The 22,525-nt window shown below is 38.5% G+C and overlaps 1 protein-coding gene across 2 annotated transcripts in view; it reads left to right on the forward strand.

Annotated features, from left to right (window-relative positions):
* LOC135215584 (uncharacterized) overlaps positions 1-22,525 on the forward strand; it is a 237,011-nt gene that overhangs the window by 81,584 nt on the left and 132,902 nt on the right. Inside the window, exon 2 of one of the 2 annotated variants that reach the window (XM_064250454.1) lies at positions 1,171-1,339. The exons of the other annotated variant lie outside the window; for it this stretch is intronic. Coding sequence (XP_064106524.1) covers positions 1,311-1,339 — 29 coding nt within the window. The 5' untranslated portion in view covers positions 1,171-1,310. The remainder of the gene's footprint in view (positions 1-1,170; positions 1,340-22,525) is intronic. 2 annotated transcript variants of the gene reach the window in all.

Raw genomic sequence — 22,525 nt, forward strand, 5'->3', positions numbered from 1 at the left:
TCTTAGGGCCCATTATGAAGAAAATCACAAGTTTTAGCGCAAAAAATGCTAAGCGAATTGACGAACGTCTTGTACACAAGAGATGAGGACAAAGAGCGATGCGTGGGTGACGCCGTGCTGTGGGCGGCTGAGGATGGCTGTTCCATGGCAACTCAAACGCTCTCACGTGTGCTGGGCGATTTCGCGCATTTTTCAAATGTTGTGTCTAAAAATTAGTTTGTGAAACAAAGTGAATTGTTATTTTCCAGAAATTTCCAGCATTTTCAAATGTTCATGTCTCAAAATTAGTTCATGACCCAAAACAGAAGAATTTTTATTTTCCGTTTTTTTTTTTTTGCATTTTTTTTGTTCGTATCTCAAAGTTAGTTCGTAGGTCAAGGGTGAAATTTTACCTATAATTTTGGTCGGGGATCGAGTTGTACGTGGGTCAATGCGTTCGTGAGTCAAGGGTCTACTGTACTTTGTACTATATGTTTTTTAATACTTTCAAAATAATAATAATAACTGTAATTACAAAATTCATATTATGTGATAGTATTTTAAAGAAATACAATACTAATCTATCCATGTCACTTTTAATTAAGGTTAACTCTCTCTCTCCCTCTCTCTCTCTCCTTTGCCACACAAGATAATAATGTGTCATAGTGGTAACTCCCTCCCTCTCTTTCGCTGGAAGCGTTATAAGTATTTTTTGAGAGAACAGAGAGATAAAACATTCTCTCTCTCTCTCTCTCTCTCTCTCTCTCTCTCTCTCTCTCTCTCTCTCTCTCTCTATCTCTCTCTCTCATGCCAAGATGTTTCGTACTCTTGATACATCTTCCGGACTGAAAAAGCAATTTGAATGTACATTTTTTTTAATGTGGTTTCTTTTGCTTTTTAAAAGACAAAAGAGTCATGGAAATCATGATCATCTTCCTGATAAATATAACCTCACGCCGATTTGTTTGTTGTTTTATTTTAACTAAATATAAAAAATATCAGATTAAATACATTTTTTGTCTAACTTACAGAAGGCTAATGTACAGTATACATTAATCATTGTTAGTTTGTAAGTGGACTACCCTTTTTTGCAGGGTCCATGTGATTACAGTACGTACATTATTCTTATTTTAAACATGGCTATTTTGAATTTTATTATCACTTATTATTAATTTTTTATGAACTCTGCAGGTACAGGTTGCATTGGTGGGTATTTGTACCTTATGCACCTTTGCGAAAAGTTGCCGAAGTGATGTTGTTTGGTGATCAAGATCTACAGGAAAGTTTATGTGAAAAATGTATTTATTTCTGTTTGTCAGTGGCCAAAGGATATGTCAAAGATTTTTGTTTACGGTTGCAGGTAAGTTATATTGTGAGTTAGTTAGTAAAGTTTTTATTTTAATGTGATGGTATAATACGTAATGAAGTCAGGGTGATGGATATTGGTCACATTATAGGATGATTACAGTTTGAAATTATTCGCTCATCCTCTGGAGGGCCATCAAAGAAGATGGTCCCTTTTGTACTGATTCACTTCAAATAAACTTAATTTTTTGCACTTTAGCAAATTTGTACACTTGCAGTAAATTAAAAATAATTCAGTGCTTTATTGTTATAAACATTTACTTTCAGAGATATGAATATATATGCTTTCAAAATTATGTTTGAAATATTTATTATTTTATGAAACTTATGCCATGAGAAGGTTGATTGCAGGCAGTCAGTCAGTTATCAGGGGGACAGGTTCCATTCCTGATGATGTGACGATAACTGAAAATCTGCGATAACGCGCCAATAACTAGAGATCAGCACATGTTGATGCCAAAAATCAAGTTATCATTGTCACTAGACAAACGCTGCGAAACTCAATTGTTTATAACCCAGGGACTGCCTGTACTGTAACTTTTTTTTTTTTTTAAGGAAAGGTTCATCCTTGTACTGGGTGCCATTAGTGAGCTACATTCAGTGAATGTTCAGTATAGACTAGTGTGAAGAAATGTGCTTTAACCTTTTGAACATCATATTTGCAGATATGTAACTGTACATGTAAATTCTCACATCATCATGAAGTGCAAGCTTATGATTTATTCCTTTTACCACATCTTGTGTTTAGTCTTTTAGACACAAGGAGTTCCATGGCTACAACCTAATTCCCTGGACTGTTGTAACATCTTTGCCATAGAATGCATACACAAAAGTTTTGTATAATGGAATTATTGTAAAACCAGCTGGAGTATAAAGTACAACTCCAGACAAATTTTGACAATTTTAGCTTTCAAATTAATGATTTTGAATATTAATTCACTCATTTTTATGTTCCATTATGGACTATATCAAATAATTGAATGACAAATATAACAATGCTAAAACTGTTATCACTGAGAAGACTTGTTACTGATGTCACCATCATCATAGTCATCATCTTATTATATGCCATCATTACTTCTTTCACCATGAGCTTGGATGTTTTCTGGCAGCAAATTAATGTTGTTACTGCATGCAAACTTAGCATATACAGAGCAGTTCCATTATCTGTTATGGCACATTGCACTCCATAGACAAGCCTATTTAAAGTTTTAAATAAGCTCAGCATTGCTGGAGGGTGTCTGTATAGCAGATTGCAAAAGTAAATTTTCAAGTATGACATTAGATTTACCGTGCACTATATGTATATGCATAAAATCTTGAGGAAATGAATCTATACTATAAGTGAATTGCATGAATGTTTGGGAAAAATCACACACATAACCCCATATAGTGGAACGTTAGTTTTTGTACATTATGCATTCTAGACCATCTCACGAAGTCAGAACGTGTGAAATCTGAAACAATAATTCCCTTAAGGAATAATGTAGTAAATCCAATTAATTTTTTCCAGACACCCAAAAATATTAAGAAAATTGATTTTATAGAGAAAAACAGTTTTACATACAGAAAACAATGAGAAATAAATATAAATGACTAATGAAATGGATGAATAAGCATTTAACATTACTCTTTCCTTTATGCAAGACTTGTTAGTGTATGGAAGATGGAGAGGGTGGAGGAGAGGTTATTGTTTGGAAGGGGAAGCCCTCCGTAGAAGAACTTCAGTTATCAAGGACCTATCTGGGGTTACTTCTCCTCTTTGTTTTTCATTGACATTGTCTGGGGTTACAGCCCCTCTTCGTTTTTTTACTGGCACTAGTACAAGCTTGAGAGTCATTGGACCCCTGTTGGCAACAAAACTCTTCTGAGACCTTTGTGTCTGCCTTATCTTCAAAATTTTCCTAAGGTGATACACGGTTTGTCATTAAACATTTTGGAGACATGGATTACAACATCTCTGTTGGGATGATAACCACAAAATTTTTTATGTTACTCCACTCTGCAAACAAGTCTGTAATCACTGAAGTAGGCACATTATGTATGCCCGTTGGTTTCTGAATTTTTCAAACTAACCTCTGCTGGTCTTAAATTCACTAACAGGAGCACTTGTTGTAGGAATTTTGTTACTGAGATCGGCATGCAACATCCTCCAACACTTTGCTACAAGATCTTTCTTAAATTCTAGTGTTTCTCGCCCTTTTTTTTTTTACAGAAGGCCCAGCGCTTGGAGCTTTCTTTGGCTCCATGATGGCTTATTTAGAAGTTGCACTTTAATAAAAAAAAAGCACAAATGTGCCACTCAGTACAGGGACTAGTGATGAGGTGGCCCTTGAAAGGAGCATTTCTGTGTCTACAAAATCCGAGGATGTGTACAAAACCTAAGTCAAAATTTAATCTGAAAAAGTTACGAAAACCAGGGCGTACAAAGTCTGAGGTTTGAGAGTACCTATTCCATAATGTAACAAATGTTTTGTTTATTTGTATTTTTTTATGTTTATACATGTATTCTTTGCTTGAATTAAAACATCACATTCGTTTTTATGTAATATTGATAGTTTTTAATATATTCTTAATTTCATATTTTCCTGTTCTATACCCAGCTTTTCTCTACAGCAGTATGTTGGTTCAACCTATTCTAATATTCTAAGGATAATTATACTACAATATATACTTTTTCATGTATTGAAAGGTATTTAGGAAGTACAATATTAGTTAGAACAAAAAGAAATTATACAATTCTGCACTTTAAATGTTTTGATAACTCTTTTCTTAAGATCAGCAGTCCTTTGACGATCTAGATTTCCTAGAGTGCATACTTCATCTTTTCTGACTAGAGACCATATGTAATCTCCCATCATAGCAGTATCCCATCATCCTTGATGACTTTTTTTCCATTGTTGCGATGTCCTGATGAAATCTCTCTCCATGCTCCTCACTGACATCACCCAAGTTTTCGGGGAAGAAATCTAGGTGATTTCCTAGGAATCCATGGACTACATCACGAAATGCACACCATGCTCTTTTTCAACTTTTGTCATCGCTCTTACCAGTTTCTCCGACTTCAATATTGCGTTTACTTGGAGGCCAACAAATATATCACCCTTAATCTTGGCCTCAAATAACTTTGGAAACATGAGATGAATTTCTTGAAAAGCTTCTCCTCCAGTATCCAGTATTGAAGGCCTTCACAAACTGCTTTACCAATCCTAGTTTGATATGAAGTGAGGGTAATAAGACTGTTGGAATCTACTAGAGGCTGTCTGAGAACATGTAACATTCCTGGCTGCAGTTCCAATTGTGGGGGCCAACCAACTTTCTTGTGTGACGGGTATTTATTTTTATTTCTCTTCGTTATGTTTGCGTGGCGTACTTACGAGTTCTTATTCTCTCTTCTTCTTCTGGTTCTCTTCGTTGTTACGGGTAATGTTTGAAAGGTTATTTGTCATATGGGCTAACCTTCATTTATCACTTGTTACGGTTGAGTTTCTTTTCTCATAGGAACGTTTAGATTATTTAATTCTTTTAGCTATGTCTCTCAGGAGTTGTTCTGATTTTCTTGGCATGGGAAACGTCTCGGGACTCTGGGCAAGTTAAACACCACTTACTTATTTCTTATAATTATGATAAAGTACAAAGTTCACACTATTGATTGACAACACTATCACACTAAAATGGAACAGAGTGAGAAGGAACACAGCCTCCCCGTATAAGGACTGGTTCTTGACTGTCTTTCTCTCTTACTTCAAATGAAGTTTGGACCTAACTGCTTCAATTAGCTCATCCTTAACTACTCTCTAGGACACCTCCTACTTCTTCATGAATGGCTTTCCTTACTTCCGGTGCCACCTCTAGATGCTTCTGATTGGTTTTGTCCCTCGACGGTAACCACCCACTGAAGGAGTCAAAGTTCATCTTTTCTGGTGCGGTTAGCATTTTACTGATTTCAAAAACAAGTGCCAATGTTTTGGTCTGGTTTACGAAACTGCTATTCGTGCAGACTTATGCTGTACACATCTACTCCCTTTTCTACCTTAACTTCTGGTAGATCTTTCATCACTCTACTTTCACTATATATATTCTACCAGTGGTTTTCCTAACTAAATTTTCCTAGCTATATACTAGACAGACTCTCGTTGTTTCCTAACACTTGTAATGATCATCATCAGCTCTGCTGTCCCATAAGCAAAGGAAACATGATTACTTTGTGTATCCCCCTTGCAAACTAAGCAAGAAAGCAAGCATCTTGAAATCACCACATACATCCCAATTGAATTCAGCATAATTTATTTTGTCACAAAGTTGTTTTACATTATCATAGTTTTCTTTCTTCTGTACGGAGTGTGCAAGAGGCAAAGATGGATATTTATTTCCATTATGGAGCAATACTGCTTTGAGACTTCGTGTTGAGCTGTCTTTGAACAGTTGCCATTCTGAAGGATCATGCTTGATTCCAATAGCAGTAAACAATCCAATCACATCTTTACAGTAATACAGATCATTACTAATATCATAGTAACTTTGAAATTCTTCACGTCGTTCCCGGTACACAGATGTCCTGTAGTCTTCTCCTAGTAGATTCCATTCCTTCAGCCTTGATGAAAAAGTTCAGCTCCTAACTTAGTAAGATTTAAATCCCTGATTAAATCATCTAGCTCACTCTGATCTGGAAAGTGAGGCTCAGAAGTCATTCTTGGTGCGAAAGCCTCCTCCATTTCTTGGCTGCTGCTACTTGCTGACTCTTCAGATGAAATAGCCATTGCACCTTCCATCTGAAAAGAAAGAAGTAACTACATATAGCAACTTAAACAAAGACTTGAATAACGTTAGTATTCCATACATCTTTAGCAAAATAAATGCATGGGTAGTAAATGCTTAATGTTCAAGTTAATTAAAAGTAAGAATTTTGGAGATTATGATAAGTATAGTTAATTAAAAGTAAGAATTTTGGAGAGTATGATAAGTATACTAACGTTTTGTGGTGGTTGTGGTTACTGGCAGGGTGCCATCATGTAGGACAGGTGCTCTAGATGATGGGATTTCTAGATACTGAAGAGCTTGTCTTCTTTTCACTTTTCTGTACTTTGTCACATCAATCATACAAGTAACAATCATCATGATGGTTCTTCGGCTCTCTCCATACTCTGGGAACAGCAAAAGGCATTGCTCTTCCTGTACCTCTTAACCATCCTTCTAGAGTAGATTGGCAGCTTCCACAAATCACAAGAGGGGCTCATGGTTTGTCCTGGTCACCCATGGGCATTTCGAAAAAGAGTCTGTACGCCATCCACAATTTGGCACCTTTTACGATCTTATGTAATACGGTGGTACCTCAAGATACGAAATTAATCCGTTCTGAGGCGCCTTTCGTATCATGAGGTTTTTGTATCTTGGACCACATTTTACATGTAAAATGGCTAATCTGTTCCAAGCCCTCCAAAAACACCCTAGTAAATTTCATAATAAAGCTAAATACTACAACAATTTGGACCATTCAATACCTAAATTAATAACGTACTGCTAATTACCTGTAAATAAAGTGTATTAGTGTACATGGTATACAAGAAATACTGTACGTATGTAGTAAAATGTGGAAGCTTACCTTTCGAGTGAGGCTATCTCCGAAAGTGGTGACAGAGGAGGACAAACGGCAGATACGTATGTACGTACACTTAACTTTACGAAACACACACAAAAATGTAAGGAAAACTAAACTAAAATTTACGAAACACATTAACAAAACTGTAACACTTAACTTTACAAAAAACTAAAATTAAAAAAAAAATTTGTCTTTTTGATTTTTGATTTTTTTTTTTGTACTTTTTATATTTTACGTAGTTTTTTTTTTTTTTTTTTTTTTTTTCCCCCACAAAATTTCAACTTCATCACCACTTTCAACTTTCTGTTTTTTAGTATCACTTGGTTCTTCCTTTTTACTTACTCCTGCTAATACTAAAGGCCTCTTTAAAAAATAACTATCCAAGGAAGATTGCTTCTGCCTACTTTTCACAATGTTCCTGAAACTACTCAGGCAAACGTCATCGAACTGCGCAAGCATACGATCTGTGTGAGCCTTTTCGGGGTGTCTTTTTTTCTACAAACGATTGTGCACTTTATGAAAAGCGGCTAAAACATCCTTAATTTCTGCCATTGTCATAGGGTTGTCCTCCTCCTCGCCGCTGCTAGAGAACTCCTCTTGAACAACGTTATGTTGCATGGCCCTCCAACTCCTTCAGTTCATCCGTCGTAAGCACTAGCTTTGCCCACGTCGAATCCTCAAAGTCTCTGGCGGATACGGCATCAGGCCAGAGTTTTCCTCCACAGAGGAATACAAGGTTCGCCTAGAAACCTCCTGCCAAGCTTGGTCAATGAGTCGGATGCATATGACGATGTCAAAATGCTCCTTCCAAAATTCACGCAAGGTGAGGTTTGTGGTATGGGTGATGTCGAAACATCTCTTGAAAAGATGTTTTGTATACAGCTTCTTAAAGTTTGATATCACTTTGTGGTCCATGGGCTGGAGGAGAGGGGTGGTGTTAGGCGGAAGATAAAGAACCTTGATGAAGGAATACTCCGCTAGGATATCTTCCTCGAGGCCAGGAGGGTGGGGAGGGGCATTGTCTAACACCAGCAGACTTATCAGAGGGAGGTGCTTCGCTTCCAAGAATTTCTCCACTGTCGGCCGAAACACAAAAATTTACCAATCCATGAACAAAAGCCTCGTTACCCAGGCTTTCGCATTAGCCCTCCACATCACTGGAAGCTTCTCCTTAAAGCACTTTGTGGGTCCTTGAAGGCTCGAGGAGTCTTGGAATGATAGACAAGTAGGGGCTTTTCACCTTGCAATCCCCACTGGCCTGTTTGAACAAAGTGCGAGCGTAAGCCTGTCTTTCATAGGCTTATGCTGGGTAGCTTCTTCTCTTCCTCCGTTATGTACGTCCGACGAAAGGCATTTTTTTTTTTTTCCAAAAAAATGGGCCAGTTTCATCACAGTTGAAGACTTGAGATTCATTTAAACTAACTAGAAGCAAGAAAATATATCTGATTTGACTTCAATACAGCAAAATAAACTTACCTCATAATTGTCCTCAGCTGATTTCTAAGCCAAAACATTGATTGCTATTTTTGTATTGTATAATACAATAATGATAGTATGAAAATACATTCAATATTATTAGATGCAGTGAAGTAAAGCATAACTTTTTAAAAGATCCATGGAAAAGGTGCATGTTGGTTATGTTTGTATTTTATCAAATGAGACTAGTATGTATGTGAATATTACATATGCTAATTTTATATCTCATGTATGATGCGACCCCCTTAAAATTAGCTCCAAAATTAGGTGTTCTAAAGTGGCATGATATGTGAGTATATAAGGTAATTATGAAAACCAAGAAAATGTATCACACTAAAATATTTGGTGATAATTTAGCTGGAATATTAGGACTCAAGAAAGAAAAAGTTCTGCCTGATGTAACCATTGGCCATAAGAGCCTGGCTGATAACTTTGTGAACTACTTTGAAGAAAAAATGAAAATCTGTCATAGTTTAGAAAAGGAGGTCCATTCTGATCTCCCGGTGATCATATTGAGTAACAAAAAATTCAGTACATTTGAAGAACTGAATATGAATGACTTCAAAAAATGATGAGAAAAGTGAAAAACACCTACGTTGAAAATGACTTGTTTTCCATAAGTGACTTAAGAGAGGCAAAAAACTTTGATCAGATGCAGGAGCTATGTTTTGATATTGTCCAAATGAGTTGAGCACAGGCATCCTTCCTAAAGAGTGAAAAACTTGCTTGTATAAAGCCACTTGGTCAAAGAAAAGGTGGTAAAGGAAATCTTAGCTTGTATAGGCCAATACAATATTGAACCAATCAGAAAGAAAATCTTAGCTTGTATAGGCCAATACAATATTGAACCAATCATACTTAACAAAACTTATAGACGGTAGTTGACAAACCAATGTGGAAACACTTGAAACAACTCAATATTATACCTGATGATCAGTCAGCTTACAGAAAGAGCCACAAAATAGAAACTACATTGTGTGCAATTACAAATGATATAATAAAAATTATGGCAAGTGGAAAATGTGGTATTCTGGTTATGCTCGACGTAAGTGTAGTATTTGACACTATTGACCATAAGCTGCTGCTTGAAGACCTGGGAGCAGTAGCCATTGAAGATGATGTACTCAAATGGTACAAAAGCTACTTAGAAAACGGGAAGGTTATATCAAATGTCAAATCAGAAAAGAAAGGCCTAACTAGAGGTGTTCTCTAAGTCAGTATCCTGGGTCCACTGCTATTTGGCATTTACACAATTGAATTATCTAGAATCCTAAACAAGCACAAGGTTAGTTATAAACTGTTGTTGCGTTCTCGAGATTTGTGGTCTTGCCTATTCACAGATTTTTCTTTAGACCATATTTACCCATTATTGCAGGAAATTTGCCTATCCGCAGGTTTTTCTGACTTTGAATATCCACTAATTAGTGTATTTTGATGTTATTTTCATGACTTAATACATTTTTATTATACAAAAATGATTTACTAATTTTCAAATATTAATATTGATTAATACTTATTAGTAAGTTTAATAAAATTAAATATCACAAAAATAATAATTCTCTCTCTCTCTCTCTCTCTCTCTCTCTCTCTCTCTCTCTCTCTCTCTCTCTCTCTCTCTTACAGAGATGTATGTTTTTTGTATGATAAATGATTTACTGATTCTCAAATATTAATATTAATGTAAATAGCAATAACACCAGTTCTTTAAATTAAATGCTATAGTGAATTAGTATGATTTCAGTTTATATTAAAAAATTATGTAAGAATGAAGGAAAATCCATTCTACCCTGCATCTTTCTTTTGAGATTCAGGCACTAAGCTGAGGTCCAGAGCTGTGTTGTAAATGTGACAGAAGTGTCAGAAGTGTCTGTAAATATCTATGAGGGTACTACTACATTTTATGATAAAATGATTTACAGTATTAATTTTCAAATAATATTGTTTAATGAGATTAAACAATAACAATAGAATTGGTCTCTCTCTCTCTCTCTCTCTCTCTCTCTCTCTCTCTCTCTCTCTCTCTCTCTCACTTATGTATGTTTGTTTGTTTTGTAGTATGATGAATAAATGATTTACTCAATACGTAATTAGTTTTCAAATAGTAATCAGATTAATAATAGAAATAGCAATTCCCAGTCTTTGAGAAAGGAGGGTGGGGGAGTAAATGATGGTTTAATATACTTATTGGTAGAGGGGAAGAAGTCAGGAGTTGTAAGGAGTTATGTGCTCTCTCTCTCTCTCTCTCTCTCTCTCTCTGTGTTATTGGCTGTAGGCATATAATTTCAATGGTAAAATGTTTAAGTGGACTTTGAAATTATATTAATATAATGTCAAAGATTAATACAGTAATAGTATAGTAATTTAAAGTATATTTGGAGCAAGATGTAATTTAAGGTATGCATTTATTATTTGAATTTTCAAGATAGGCAGTTATAAGCATTTTTAGAAGGGGTTCTAAGTATTCGCAGGTTTTAACTATTCAGGGGGGGTGGTCTGTTACCCATCCCCGCAAATATGGGGGTCCACTGTACGGCAATATCATTTCAAATACATCTTACAGGAGAGAGAGAGAGAGAGAGAGAGAGAGAGAGAGAGAGAGAGAGAGAGAGAGAGAGAGAGAGAGAGAGAGAGAGAGAGAGAGAGAGAATGAATCATACACCTGTTATGCTCAGTATGGGACCCAACTTGGAATGAGTACTAATATATACATAACTGTATTGTAAGTATACTGTCAATAATTTCTATCATAATCAGTATTTAGTGACAAACACAATATAAAATTATACAGTAATTAGTGAATAATTAGTGTTGCTCCACAAAAAAAAAGTGAATTAGTAATGATTTTAGAGAGAAAAAATCTGCAAATAAGTGAAAGTTCTCCATGAAAAAGTGAATGATGTGTTCCGCAAAAATTCATGACAAAGTGGACCGCAGAAATATGAAACGCATGAAACCGGGGGACATGGCACTTCTATACCCCAGAACACCATAGACAACATGCAATAGGGCACGTAGGCTGGAAAGGTTCACATTGCACAGTATATATACTAGATGGATCTAAATCACAGTACAGAGTGGGATATGCTGCAATACCCCAAGACAAGATTTATCAGTTCTCTCTACCTGATAATGATTCTGTGTTCGCAGCAGAGTTGTGTGTAATAGCATCAGCCATAAGAATAATTAAAGAAACATCGTTCAATAATTTTGTGATTTTTTAGCGACTTGAGAAACACTATACTATAAGCTATTGAATCTTACAATCCAAAAAATATTATTATACAAGAAAATAAGTATTATCAATAAGTGACAAAATATATGGAATGAAGAACCTGAATATAATCCATTAAAACAAGTAAAATCTGGTGTTAGAAAATGAAGATTGTCATATCAGAGAGAGGAGACATGTGCAAGTATTTCTGACATAATTCCAAATAGGCCATACTTGTCTGACATATGGACACTTGATGAGCAGCCCACATAACCCAACTCCAGAATGCTCCGAATGAAAAGTGGTAATAACAGTCAAATATGTGTTGTGTGAATGTCCCAAGTATTACCAACAACAGTTAAGTTTTGGAAACAGATCGATCAGTGAAATTTTATAGAAATTTTCAATTGTTCGAATTTTACCATTTATGAAGATCTGTAAATTAATTGCTAATACGTATATAAAAAGTAATTTAAGAAAATACAAAAGCCCATGGGACATTTAATAGATAAAAATTGGATTCTTGACTTATTCTCATTAGCTTTTATTTTTATTGTGCAGATGGAAATGTGAATAAATGTACATATTTAGTGTGTGCAGAAAACAGCAGTATGGATTCATGAGAGGAAGAGGGAAGGTGGATGCCATCTTCATAGTAAGACAGGTACAGGAAAAGAGGCTAGAGGGAAACCAGGAGCTCTATTGTACATTCATAGACCTAGTGAAAGCATACAATAGAATCCCAAGGGAAGTGATGGTTTGGTGTTTAAGGAAAAGGCAAGTCTCAGAAAAGTTGTAGGCTGGTCAAGATCATATATACAAGAATGCTTACAAAAGTGATAACATCAGTTTGGGAAACAGAAAACTTTGAAGTTGGTGTTGGATTACACCAGGGGTCAGCTTTAAGCCCATTTTTGTTTGTGCTGGTCATGGATGTGTTGAGTGAAGTGATCAGGAATGTGGGAATGTTGTACGCCGATGATCTGGTGACTACTGCTGAAAATGAGGAGGACCTACAAAGATGGGTTGGAAAGTGGCAGGAATCTTTTGAGAGGGGTGGCTTAAAGGTGAATGTAAATAATACAGAGGTTTCCCTGAGCGATAGGGAAGACAGAGACAGAATAGTAATACAAGAAAGAAGAGGTTCAATTATAAAACAGACAGAAAAGTTTAAATACCTAGGATCTACTTTTAAGCTAAGAGGGAGGATGTGAAGCTGCATGGGGGAAGTGGAGAGAGGTAGCTGGAGTGGTATGTGATAAGAAAATGCCAATCAAATTAAAGTCAAGATATATAGGAAGAAAAGAGGAAGTAAAGCTTGAGAGAACAGAGATGAGAATGCTGAGGTGGATTATGGGAGTATTGCTGCTTAAAGAATGGGAAAGGATAAAATAAGAAGAAGGGCCAGCTCAGTAAAGATTACAGAGGTGATAAGAGAGTCACGATTGAGATGGTATGGGCATGTGTTGAGGATGTGACGTCAGAAGCGGAGAAACAGGGGATGAGGTTCTGACTTTTCTCGCTGTTTCTCCGCTTCTGACGTCACATAGGACAAAGTTTGTCGACCAAAGCTCGACCGTGTGGACGGGGCCTTAGAGGAAGAAGATCAAGAGGGAAACAGAGAATGAGATGGCAAGATAAAGTGAAGGAAGATAAGAAGAGAAGAGGTTTGGTGGGAGATGATGCCTTTGGTAGAAGCCAGTGGAGAAAACGCATCAGGCAACCGACCCCTTAATGTAGGGATAATGGTGGGAAAGATGAAATGTATTTGTGGAAGCATATGCCTTTTTGCATATTTATTATTAAAATTTCATTTGTCATTTATCATTTAGTTTCAGTGCTTGGCCAATGGCCTAGACCTGGTACACCAGTTCATTTTAATCTTTTGAGCCAGCCCTATGAAAGTTAATCAACTCTTGGTCTGGTTAAACTTTTAATAATAATAATTGAGCTATAATAATTGAGCTTGTACTCAAAAGATCGCAGACTTTTCTTTTTACCTAAGCCAAGTCAAGTCCTTTTCAGCAAGTGACATAATGCCAGGGTTTTTCTTTACAGCCTTTTCTGATTGGTTAGATGTGTCCTCTTTGGTGGCGTTGTCTATACTGTAAGTGTTGAAGAGTCTTGTCTCAGGAACTTTGATCCCAAGTGAATTATGTTCTTAATGCTTTAATTTTTTTAAAGTATCAAGACCCTATTCTGCTGTTGGACTGCCATTACACATAGACTGTTCTTTTCTGACCTCAGTGCATAATTATTATTATTATTAAATAGATGAAACCTATTCATATGGAACAAGCCCACAGGGGCCATTGACTTGAAATTCAAGCTTCCAAAGAATATGGTGGTCATTAGGAAGAAGTAAGAGGAAGTATAGAGGAATACAAAAAGATATATGTACCACTAATTAGAAGGAAAAAAATAAATTGATAGATACTAGATAAATAGATGAAAATGTATTAAGATACAAGAGGAATAGTATTAGAGTAGTAATGCATTGTATTTTTGCTTGAACTTCTGAAGTTTCCAACTGCACAACATCCTCTGTGAGGCTGTTCCACATTCCAATGTGAGGAATATAGGATCTCTGAGAAGTTCAGCAGTGAGGCACAATTACTGCTGTTCAGCAAATCTGGTTGCTCTTGGCAGAGAAAGTTGATCAGGCATCTATTGTGTGTGTGAAACATCTCTATTGAATTACAACTTATGAAAAAGTGACAGACGAGACCATCTGTCAATGGTCCTAGTCATAACTGCTACTACATTTTAAGAAACAGAAACCTACCACCATGAACCACTCTATCTAAAAGAGATAAATCTCCAGTGGCGAATTGTATTGTGATAAAGAAAGTACAAATGACCTAAAACAAGGTGCATTCATGTTATCACATAAATATAGTGGCCCTGTGAATAATAGCTAAATCTCTTGAAGCATTTGTTGAAACTTTCAATAGATGTTTCTTACAAGTGAGATGCGAGTCAAAAGTTACACTATAATAGTTGAAGCTTCAGACTCATTCAGCAAAGTTCCATCAACCTGAAGGGGCGGATGTGGAAGGAAATCTGTATGAGATCTGCTAATCAATAATGTTTCCATTTTACTGGAGTTCAGCGTCATATCCCACCAACTACACCATTCACTGATCCGGTCCATGTCCCTATTGAGGCTGGTGGCAGCTTCATTTCTCATAAGTGGAGACTCTCTGCACCTGCAAATGTTGCATTATTGGCATATTCAACAATCTGGTTTTCCAGGCAAACAACTATGTCACCCGCATATACCAAAATTAACTGGACCAAGAACACTGCCGGGGGAACTCCAGGCACAATAGGTCTTGGTTCACTAAAGATCCTGTCCGCAGCAACTCGCTGTTGCTGCCTCTAAGGAAATCTTGTAGTGTGTACAGTGGATCCCAGCTTATTCACTGTTCGACACCACGGATTCAGTTATTTGTGGATTTTTCTGTGACGCATTTTTTAAAAGAATCTTGGAAAATTGGGTAATCTGCTGACTTTTCCATTGAAAAAAAATCACTCATTACTGTATTTGCATGTAATTTTTGTAACTAATTAAATTTTTTTTCATAAAACGTATTTAGTCACAAAAATAACTTAAAAAATAGGCTGTTTTAAGCATTTTTATAGGGGTATTTGTTCCAGCTATTAAAACAGTTACAAGTGCTTTTAGAGGAGTTCCAATATACTGCGGATTTTTGGCAATCAAGGTCGGTTGCTGTCCACTGTAACATTAAAATATATCCATCCACTCAAAGGTTCTGAATTTTATGAATAAGTGCCTTGTGATTACTAAATTGAAAATGGCAACACATCTATTTGAATTACTCTGCACTCAAAACTCTTATTAAGGTTCTCTTGCAAATGGCATGCTAGGTCTAAAAGGCATCACAGGTACCTAACTGCTTCCTGTATGCATATTGACTACTACTAACAATCTTTCTTTTTGGCAACTTTGGGAGAGGGAGAATAGAGATATGCCACTTTGGAACAGGCACTATTATACTAAGCTTATACTCATCCACAAAGATACTATGTTGACATAAAAAATATATAGAATCCAGTATTCAGAGAGAATACACTAAAAGAAATATTTTTGAAAGAAAGGGAAGAAACCATCAGGATCTTCTCCATCTTAGCTATCAAGATTATCCAGAATTTTCTTAACATCCCTGAAGCAAAATGCAAATTATGCAGAAATAGTTCAGGGTGGCTAAGTATCAGGGAGAGGGACATCCTCAGCTGATTGCTTAGTTTCAAAAGCTCAATGAAGCAGTTCAGCCTTTTCCCTAGGGTCAATAACCAATCTACCATTGTTTGTTAGTACAATAGTGGTGGAATGGAAGGCAAGCCTGACCCAAAGATAAATGATGTCAGTTTGGTCCACCACAGATGAGGCTGAGTAATTCCTTCAAGTTTTCTCTTAAGGAATTTTTGTAATTTTTCTTGGCTGTATGGTAAGTTCTATTTGCAGCACAGCAAGACTCAACAAAAATGGTGTAATTTAAATTTGAACTATATTGTCTTCATGTGTTGAATTTGATCTGTTTGTCATGGTAGGCTTGTCTACAAGTATCATAATTTATCCTAAATTTGGTGACCTTTCGGGGTGCATACTAATTTAGCTTCAACATTTCTTTTACCCTCTTCCTGGGATCAGGATCTAATATAGCAACTGAAATATTAAGTGACTAACAAGCCTTAATAATACAATCCAGTGGTGGAATAAGGGATATTCTGAATGACATATGTTTGTCCATCTCGATGGCACAATGATCAATGCCTATATATTCACAGACCTTCGACTTCACAATACCTGGAACATCTGTGAATATGAGGTCTAATCTATTACCAGAAATGTGCACGGGTTCCTCAATTAATTGGACAAAATCGGAGGATACACAGAACTCAAGAACAAACCGGCCATGTTTATCTGTGGAATTTCAATTTAGCAACTGACTGCTTTGAATTGCAGTCTCCACACACAACAAATGAAGCTTCTGAATCCTTTGACTGAGCCATACTAATCCTTTCCAAAAGACAGTCATATATAGAATCGTCAATAGTATTTGGATTGTGGTAAACAGCAAATATATGAACATTGTAGAACTTACATCAGATTTTAAAACAAAGAACTTTGTGGCAACTTCGCTCCAGATTTTTTCAACGATAAATAGGTCATCTAGACTTAGTGTTTACAGCCATAACATTGTGCATGTGGAGATGTTACAACAATGAATGAAATCAGGACCATCAAACCCAAGAATTAAAAACTCAACCTTTGACTTGTTACTACTACTTATGAGTATCTCAGGTAAAAACATCAAGTCATAGTTACAGGCACAACTCTGGAGATCAAGAAGATTTTACCTTAAGCCCCAAATATTTGAGTAAAATACCTTTTTTTTCCCACTGTAATGAGTAACAGGCCTAGGGTTTAGCTCAATGTCTCCTGAAAGAATTAAAATTAACAAAACAAAATCAGTATCAGAACTAATAAATAAACTCATAACAATAGTAACATTGTAAAAATCAACAGAACAATAAACAATACCATCAACAACAACAGTATTTACATTATTTACAAAAGTTCTGTGGAGAACATAAATAAATGTCACCATATGTCATTGAAAAAACAATGGAATCAATTGGTCAACAAGTTGGGGTTGACACACCTTATAAGGCAAAAGAAATCCACCAGGTTTGCCACAACAACGATGGGAGGGCAGTCGGGTTAGATGAAAAAATACACACTCAGAAAGACAAAGGCACTTTTTTGATTATCCACCAAGCAACTTTTGCTTTCTCATCACCCTGTCCTGCACACATTTAGAAAAAACAGGAAAATAAACGAAAAACAGATAAATGCCTGATTGTACCCTCAGGCAAGGGGATTGGGAAAGTCTGATTACTCGCCATATCGCATTCGACTTATGGTAGGGCAATGATCATTCATTCTATTCCTCAGTAGTAATGGTAGTTTAAGTCTCATTTCTTTTGATAAGAGATTAACCCTCTTGTGCACAGGCCAAAAATGTAAGAGTGTAAGGTACATGACTTTTCCCCCAGGCCGAAAAGAACATGCGCATAGAAAAGTTTTGGTAAAACTCGGTACGTCCAAACTATAACTGATATACGCTTCTGGTTAGTGTTATTATGTTGCCGAATGATTGCATTATTTCCCAAAGCAATCAGAACACCTTTACGAGGCTTAGAAATAATAAAAACAATGTGATGAACGTGAAATTTTTAAGAAAAATCATAGATATTTTTTTGAAATAATGAAAAATATAATAATTAGATTCGGGGAATTTGTTTGATACCTGAATTGTGTAGAAATGTTTTATCTGTAATGTGGAAGCAATAATTTTGCTATAAATGTGTTTGCTAATGAGCTGTAATTGATTAACAAGTGCTAATTTTTTACGAAGTGCAATTTTCACATTTTCCAACCTAATTATGTTGACATTTTGTATCATAGCTAAGTAAGCTAGCGGTGTTGGGTTTGTGTTTTCTTTGAGATTCATCATCTGTTGTCCTAATGGCGTCAACTATGTTTTATATGGGGGATTTTTTTTTTTGTTTTTTTTGTGGTGTTCGTGAATTTTTCCTGAAAATAACTTACCTATGACGCGCCAGGCACGTCATCTGTGCAGTTACAGAAAAAAATTTACGATTCACTGCGTGTCATCAGATCACGAGAAGGTTAAGAGTTCTTGAATGCCTCCCTCAGAATTTAAGGTGGAGATCCACATAAGGTCTTACTTTGGCAGCCTGTGCTTTTCAGTACTATTTGAAGTTATCCAACTCTGAGTTGTTTTCTTTTGGATGGGTTCATTGGACCGTCCTCCCTTGAGGAAGAGGTTGGTTTCTTTCCCATGAGAGTGGTGTCAAAGCCAAGGGCTTTAGTCCATCTCTCGCTGTTCAGTTGAAATTTTTGGCTTTCTGTGTAATGAGGGTGGGTGTCTTAATACATTTGACTCTGTTCTTCATTATACAGAAAGGATATTGCTCACAATTGTGAGTCCCAAAAACTTTTCTTTTGGACTTGTGATGGTTGCCCAAGAAGTTCTGTAGTCCCCAAGCTCTGTTTTGGACAAGGTCAGTGCCTTGTCTGAAGTCCTAAGCCTGGTGTAAGTCTTGATGTGGCAGTGGAATGCACTGGATTGCAGTCAATCCTTATTCCATATTTTGAGAGCAGCTGCTGGGCCAAAATACATGCTGGAGTTGGACTGGGTACAGGTGATTGCACTTCAGGCATCCTCTCCCTGTCAATGACCTGGAGTTGTCTCCCGTGTCCTTTCTGTTATAAGGGGGAGAGAAGACTAGGTAAATTTTAATTTTAGTCCAACACCTAATCTTGGGTTTTACCAAGACCAAACTGCTTTTTGACATGAAATCTCCTATGGGAGTCATTGTGGATCTCTGACTGGTTCTTTACTGGAGTAACACCTTCTCACCTTAGAAGGGGTACTGAGGCCCAAAGCCCTACTACTCTGCTTTACTATTGTTCATACACGAACAAACCTTCGGTCTTAACAATAGGATAATTTCTGGGCTCAGCTCGTGTCGCTGCGCGAAATATCCTTTAATCTATTATTTCTAGGGTAAATGTACTAACACATACCAGAGAATAAATAAAATAAAGAAAAAGGTCAGCATAACTGACTCGCTCACCCTCCAAGAGGGTGTCGGTATGAACACTAGGCGAGTGAGACCACTACCACGAGCCAAATACCAATAGAAATCTCCCACCACAAAAACCCTCCATGAGGAGAGCCGACCCACAGAGTGAGCAGCTCGTACTACTACTACTCCATCCCATGCTGCCGACTGCTGCGCCTCTGGTGGCCATCCTTTTCAGTTAGCGCACACGAGTCACACGTGATATTTTTCTCTCTGTGTTTTTTGTGCCCTTTCGTTGGATTTATCTATAATGGAGCGTGCAGCTATTGCAGCAGCTAAGTTAAGTACTCAGTATTTATGGTTAGTTGGTTTTTTCCGGCCCTCAGTCAGTATTTGCCGTTTTTTAGGTATAAATACGAACTCGGGGTCGGAAGCATGGCAGCATGGTTCTGCCGCGTCGTGGGTTCGTTCTCGGTCTCCCATACCTAGAACATCCCCTTATCTATGTTCGCTCTATATTGATTATCCGTTTTACTTAGGGTACTGTCTACTCAGGTTTGTCATGCATGCATGTCTTTTACCTTATGTAGGCTTCTTCTTTCCAGACCCTAGTCCCGGCTCTTAGTATCGGCCCTGACTAGCTTTGAGTGGTAGACTTTCCTTCGGGTTAGTCGTACACTCCTGGATTTTTTTCTCCTACCTACATATTGTTTTCTTTCTTTTATTTTATCTATTTATACCATGTATTTTGTTATGGTTAGGTTAGTTAGGCGTCTGGCTTAGCCTAGGTCCTGGCTCATAGAGCCTATGCTACCGCTTTTCAGTTCAGTTGCTTCCCGATAGCATCTCTCTGATCAGTTGGTTGGTCCTAGGCTTAGTTATCTTATTTTAGTCTTACCGTCTCGTGGTCACTACGCGATCACGAGACAGCCAGACGCCTGCCCAGTCCCGCCCTTCCCCCTCCTCCCGCTCTTCCATAGAGTCGGGGGAGGGTGGGTCGGTCTGCCCACGCTCGCTCCACATACCCGAGCATGCTTCCCTCTCTCCCCCTCAGGCGGGGCCAGGGGCGGGAGACGGGACAGACCCAGACTGGACGCGACCTCTCCGGCTCATCGGTCCGGCCCGGTGGTAATGTGGTGGGGGGTACTGGCCTTTCCCCCCATCCGTTGCTTCCTTGTCGACTCCGGTTTCGCTCGAGCCTGTATGTCTCCTCGCTCTTCCCGACCTTACTAGGACTCCTTTCCTGATCGGAGTCCTGGGCATCCAGCGGGGGAAGATGTTAGTCCACCCAAGTAGAGTGGAACCGGAACATACAGTGGGTCCCTGCTAACCTTACCGTATTGCTGAGTTACTACACTCCGCTACGCACTGGACTTGTTCCGGTTTCGTTTGAGTTTAGGTTTAAGTGTTATTAGATTAACTATAAGTTTATCTTAAGTACCTTAAACCTTCCTTTTCTTACATGTCTTACCGGATATCTCCGGGATTATAGCCTATTCAGGCGATGCAGGGGGGGGTTATGCCCAATTTTTCCGAGCTCCGGCATGCAACGGAGTTCTTCTGTCCTTAGCCTGTAAGTGTTATTCTTTAAGATACTCATGTGTCTTCCCACTTACAGGCCACCAACTGTGAGCATCCGGGATGCGCCGCCACACTTCAGGACCCATGTGGACACGAAGTTTGCCGGTCCCATGCTCCATGCGCGACTCTGCACGGGGACATCCAGGTCTGGTACCATGAGACGTGTACCATATGTTACGATCTGGTGAGCCAGCTTTTAGAAGGGTGAGTTTTCCATCTCCGGTAGCTGCTCCGCTTCTGTTTTAGTGCTTAAGTTTTCATCATTCACTTTAACTTAAGGCATCTAAGTTTAAGTTATATTTTAAGTTTTAGTTTTAAGTGATTCTTAAATCTAATCTACGCCCCCTCTTCCAGGCGCCGGCAGTGAAGGATACCGCACTGGCAACCCTGCGGGCCTGGGTCGGCGGTTTTGGGAAGAACGCCGCCAAGGGTATGCCCTACATCTTGGAGAAGCGGTTGGCGCTGTTAATCTTCCCCGGAGGCAAGGCGACAGGATACGTCGACCCAGTAGAGGCGGCCCCTACTATCGCCTTCATCCAACAACAGCTGGCTGCCTCATTAACTGACCAAGACCAGGATATCTCCACAGACGTCGCGACTTTAGATATTAATGTGGAACCTATGGTAGGTGTAGACGACCTGTTGGTCGAGGTAGGTAGGGTGGACACCCAAGGGTCACCCTTGGGTGTAACTGTTCTTCTACTCCTGCAACCTCTCCATCCTTCCAAGGCTTTACGGGTGATGAATTATATACTCCTCCTGACGCTTCGGTTAGACCTAAGGTCAAGGGTCAAGCAGTGAAATCTTTGACTAAGACGTCGTCGTCGTCTAAGAAGTCGACTTCGGCGTCATCCTCCTCACGTAAGTCTCCGGCTGGGAATCCCGGAGCAGACAGGTCTAAAGCTTCTAGCTCCGGCTCTAAGTCCTCGAGGAGTAAATCCTCCAGAGAGAGATCTCGCACCCCGGCAGAGTCACCAGTTCCGCTACCCTTGGTTCCGATTCAGAGCCACCCCTCCACCTCCGCAGCAGCTCCGGCCTTGGACTCCAATGCTGGCCTGTTGCAACAGGTGGGCGACCTGGTTGGGTCCCTAAAGAGTAGCATGGAACAAATGATCTCTCGTCTGTCGGATAGGATTACTTCCCAGGACTCCATTATAGACCGCCGGACTGAGAGAAGCCCCTCTAGCCTCTCCTTCACTTTCCAATACGAGTGGAACTCAGCTTCCTCCGTATGACTCGCTACCTCCGTTCTCGATGAACAATCCATGGAGAGTAGCGTCATACGCCCCCTTCCAAGACGGTCGCATTTCCATACCGGAATTCGGAACTCGAAGGATAGAGGACTTCGAGTTCTTCCCGGAAGACCTCCAGCCTCCGTTCATAGGCTACGCAAGGCTTACAGCTTCAGCCATGGTTCGGGATGATAGGGTACCAAAGGAGACAGTCCTCTATTCACGAGACCAGGCTCAGAGAGAATGGCTCAGATGTTTAGAGGACATGGATTGTTCTAATACCAGGATACAACCTTTCAAGAGTCCCTTTACCATTTTCACAATGGATGAGAGTACCCCGCTCCCGTTCCTGACAAAGATCGCGAGGTCTACCATCCCAGCGGCCCAGAAGGGGGAACCCATGCCTCAATTGAAGGAAGCAGATCCCACATCTCCGTTGCT

Source organism: Macrobrachium nipponense, chromosome 5 (assembly GCF_015104395.2).
Source record: "Macrobrachium nipponense isolate FS-2020 chromosome 5, ASM1510439v2, whole genome shotgun sequence".
Classification (NCBI taxonomy): Eukaryota; Metazoa; Arthropoda; class Malacostraca; order Decapoda; family Palaemonidae; genus Macrobrachium; species Macrobrachium nipponense.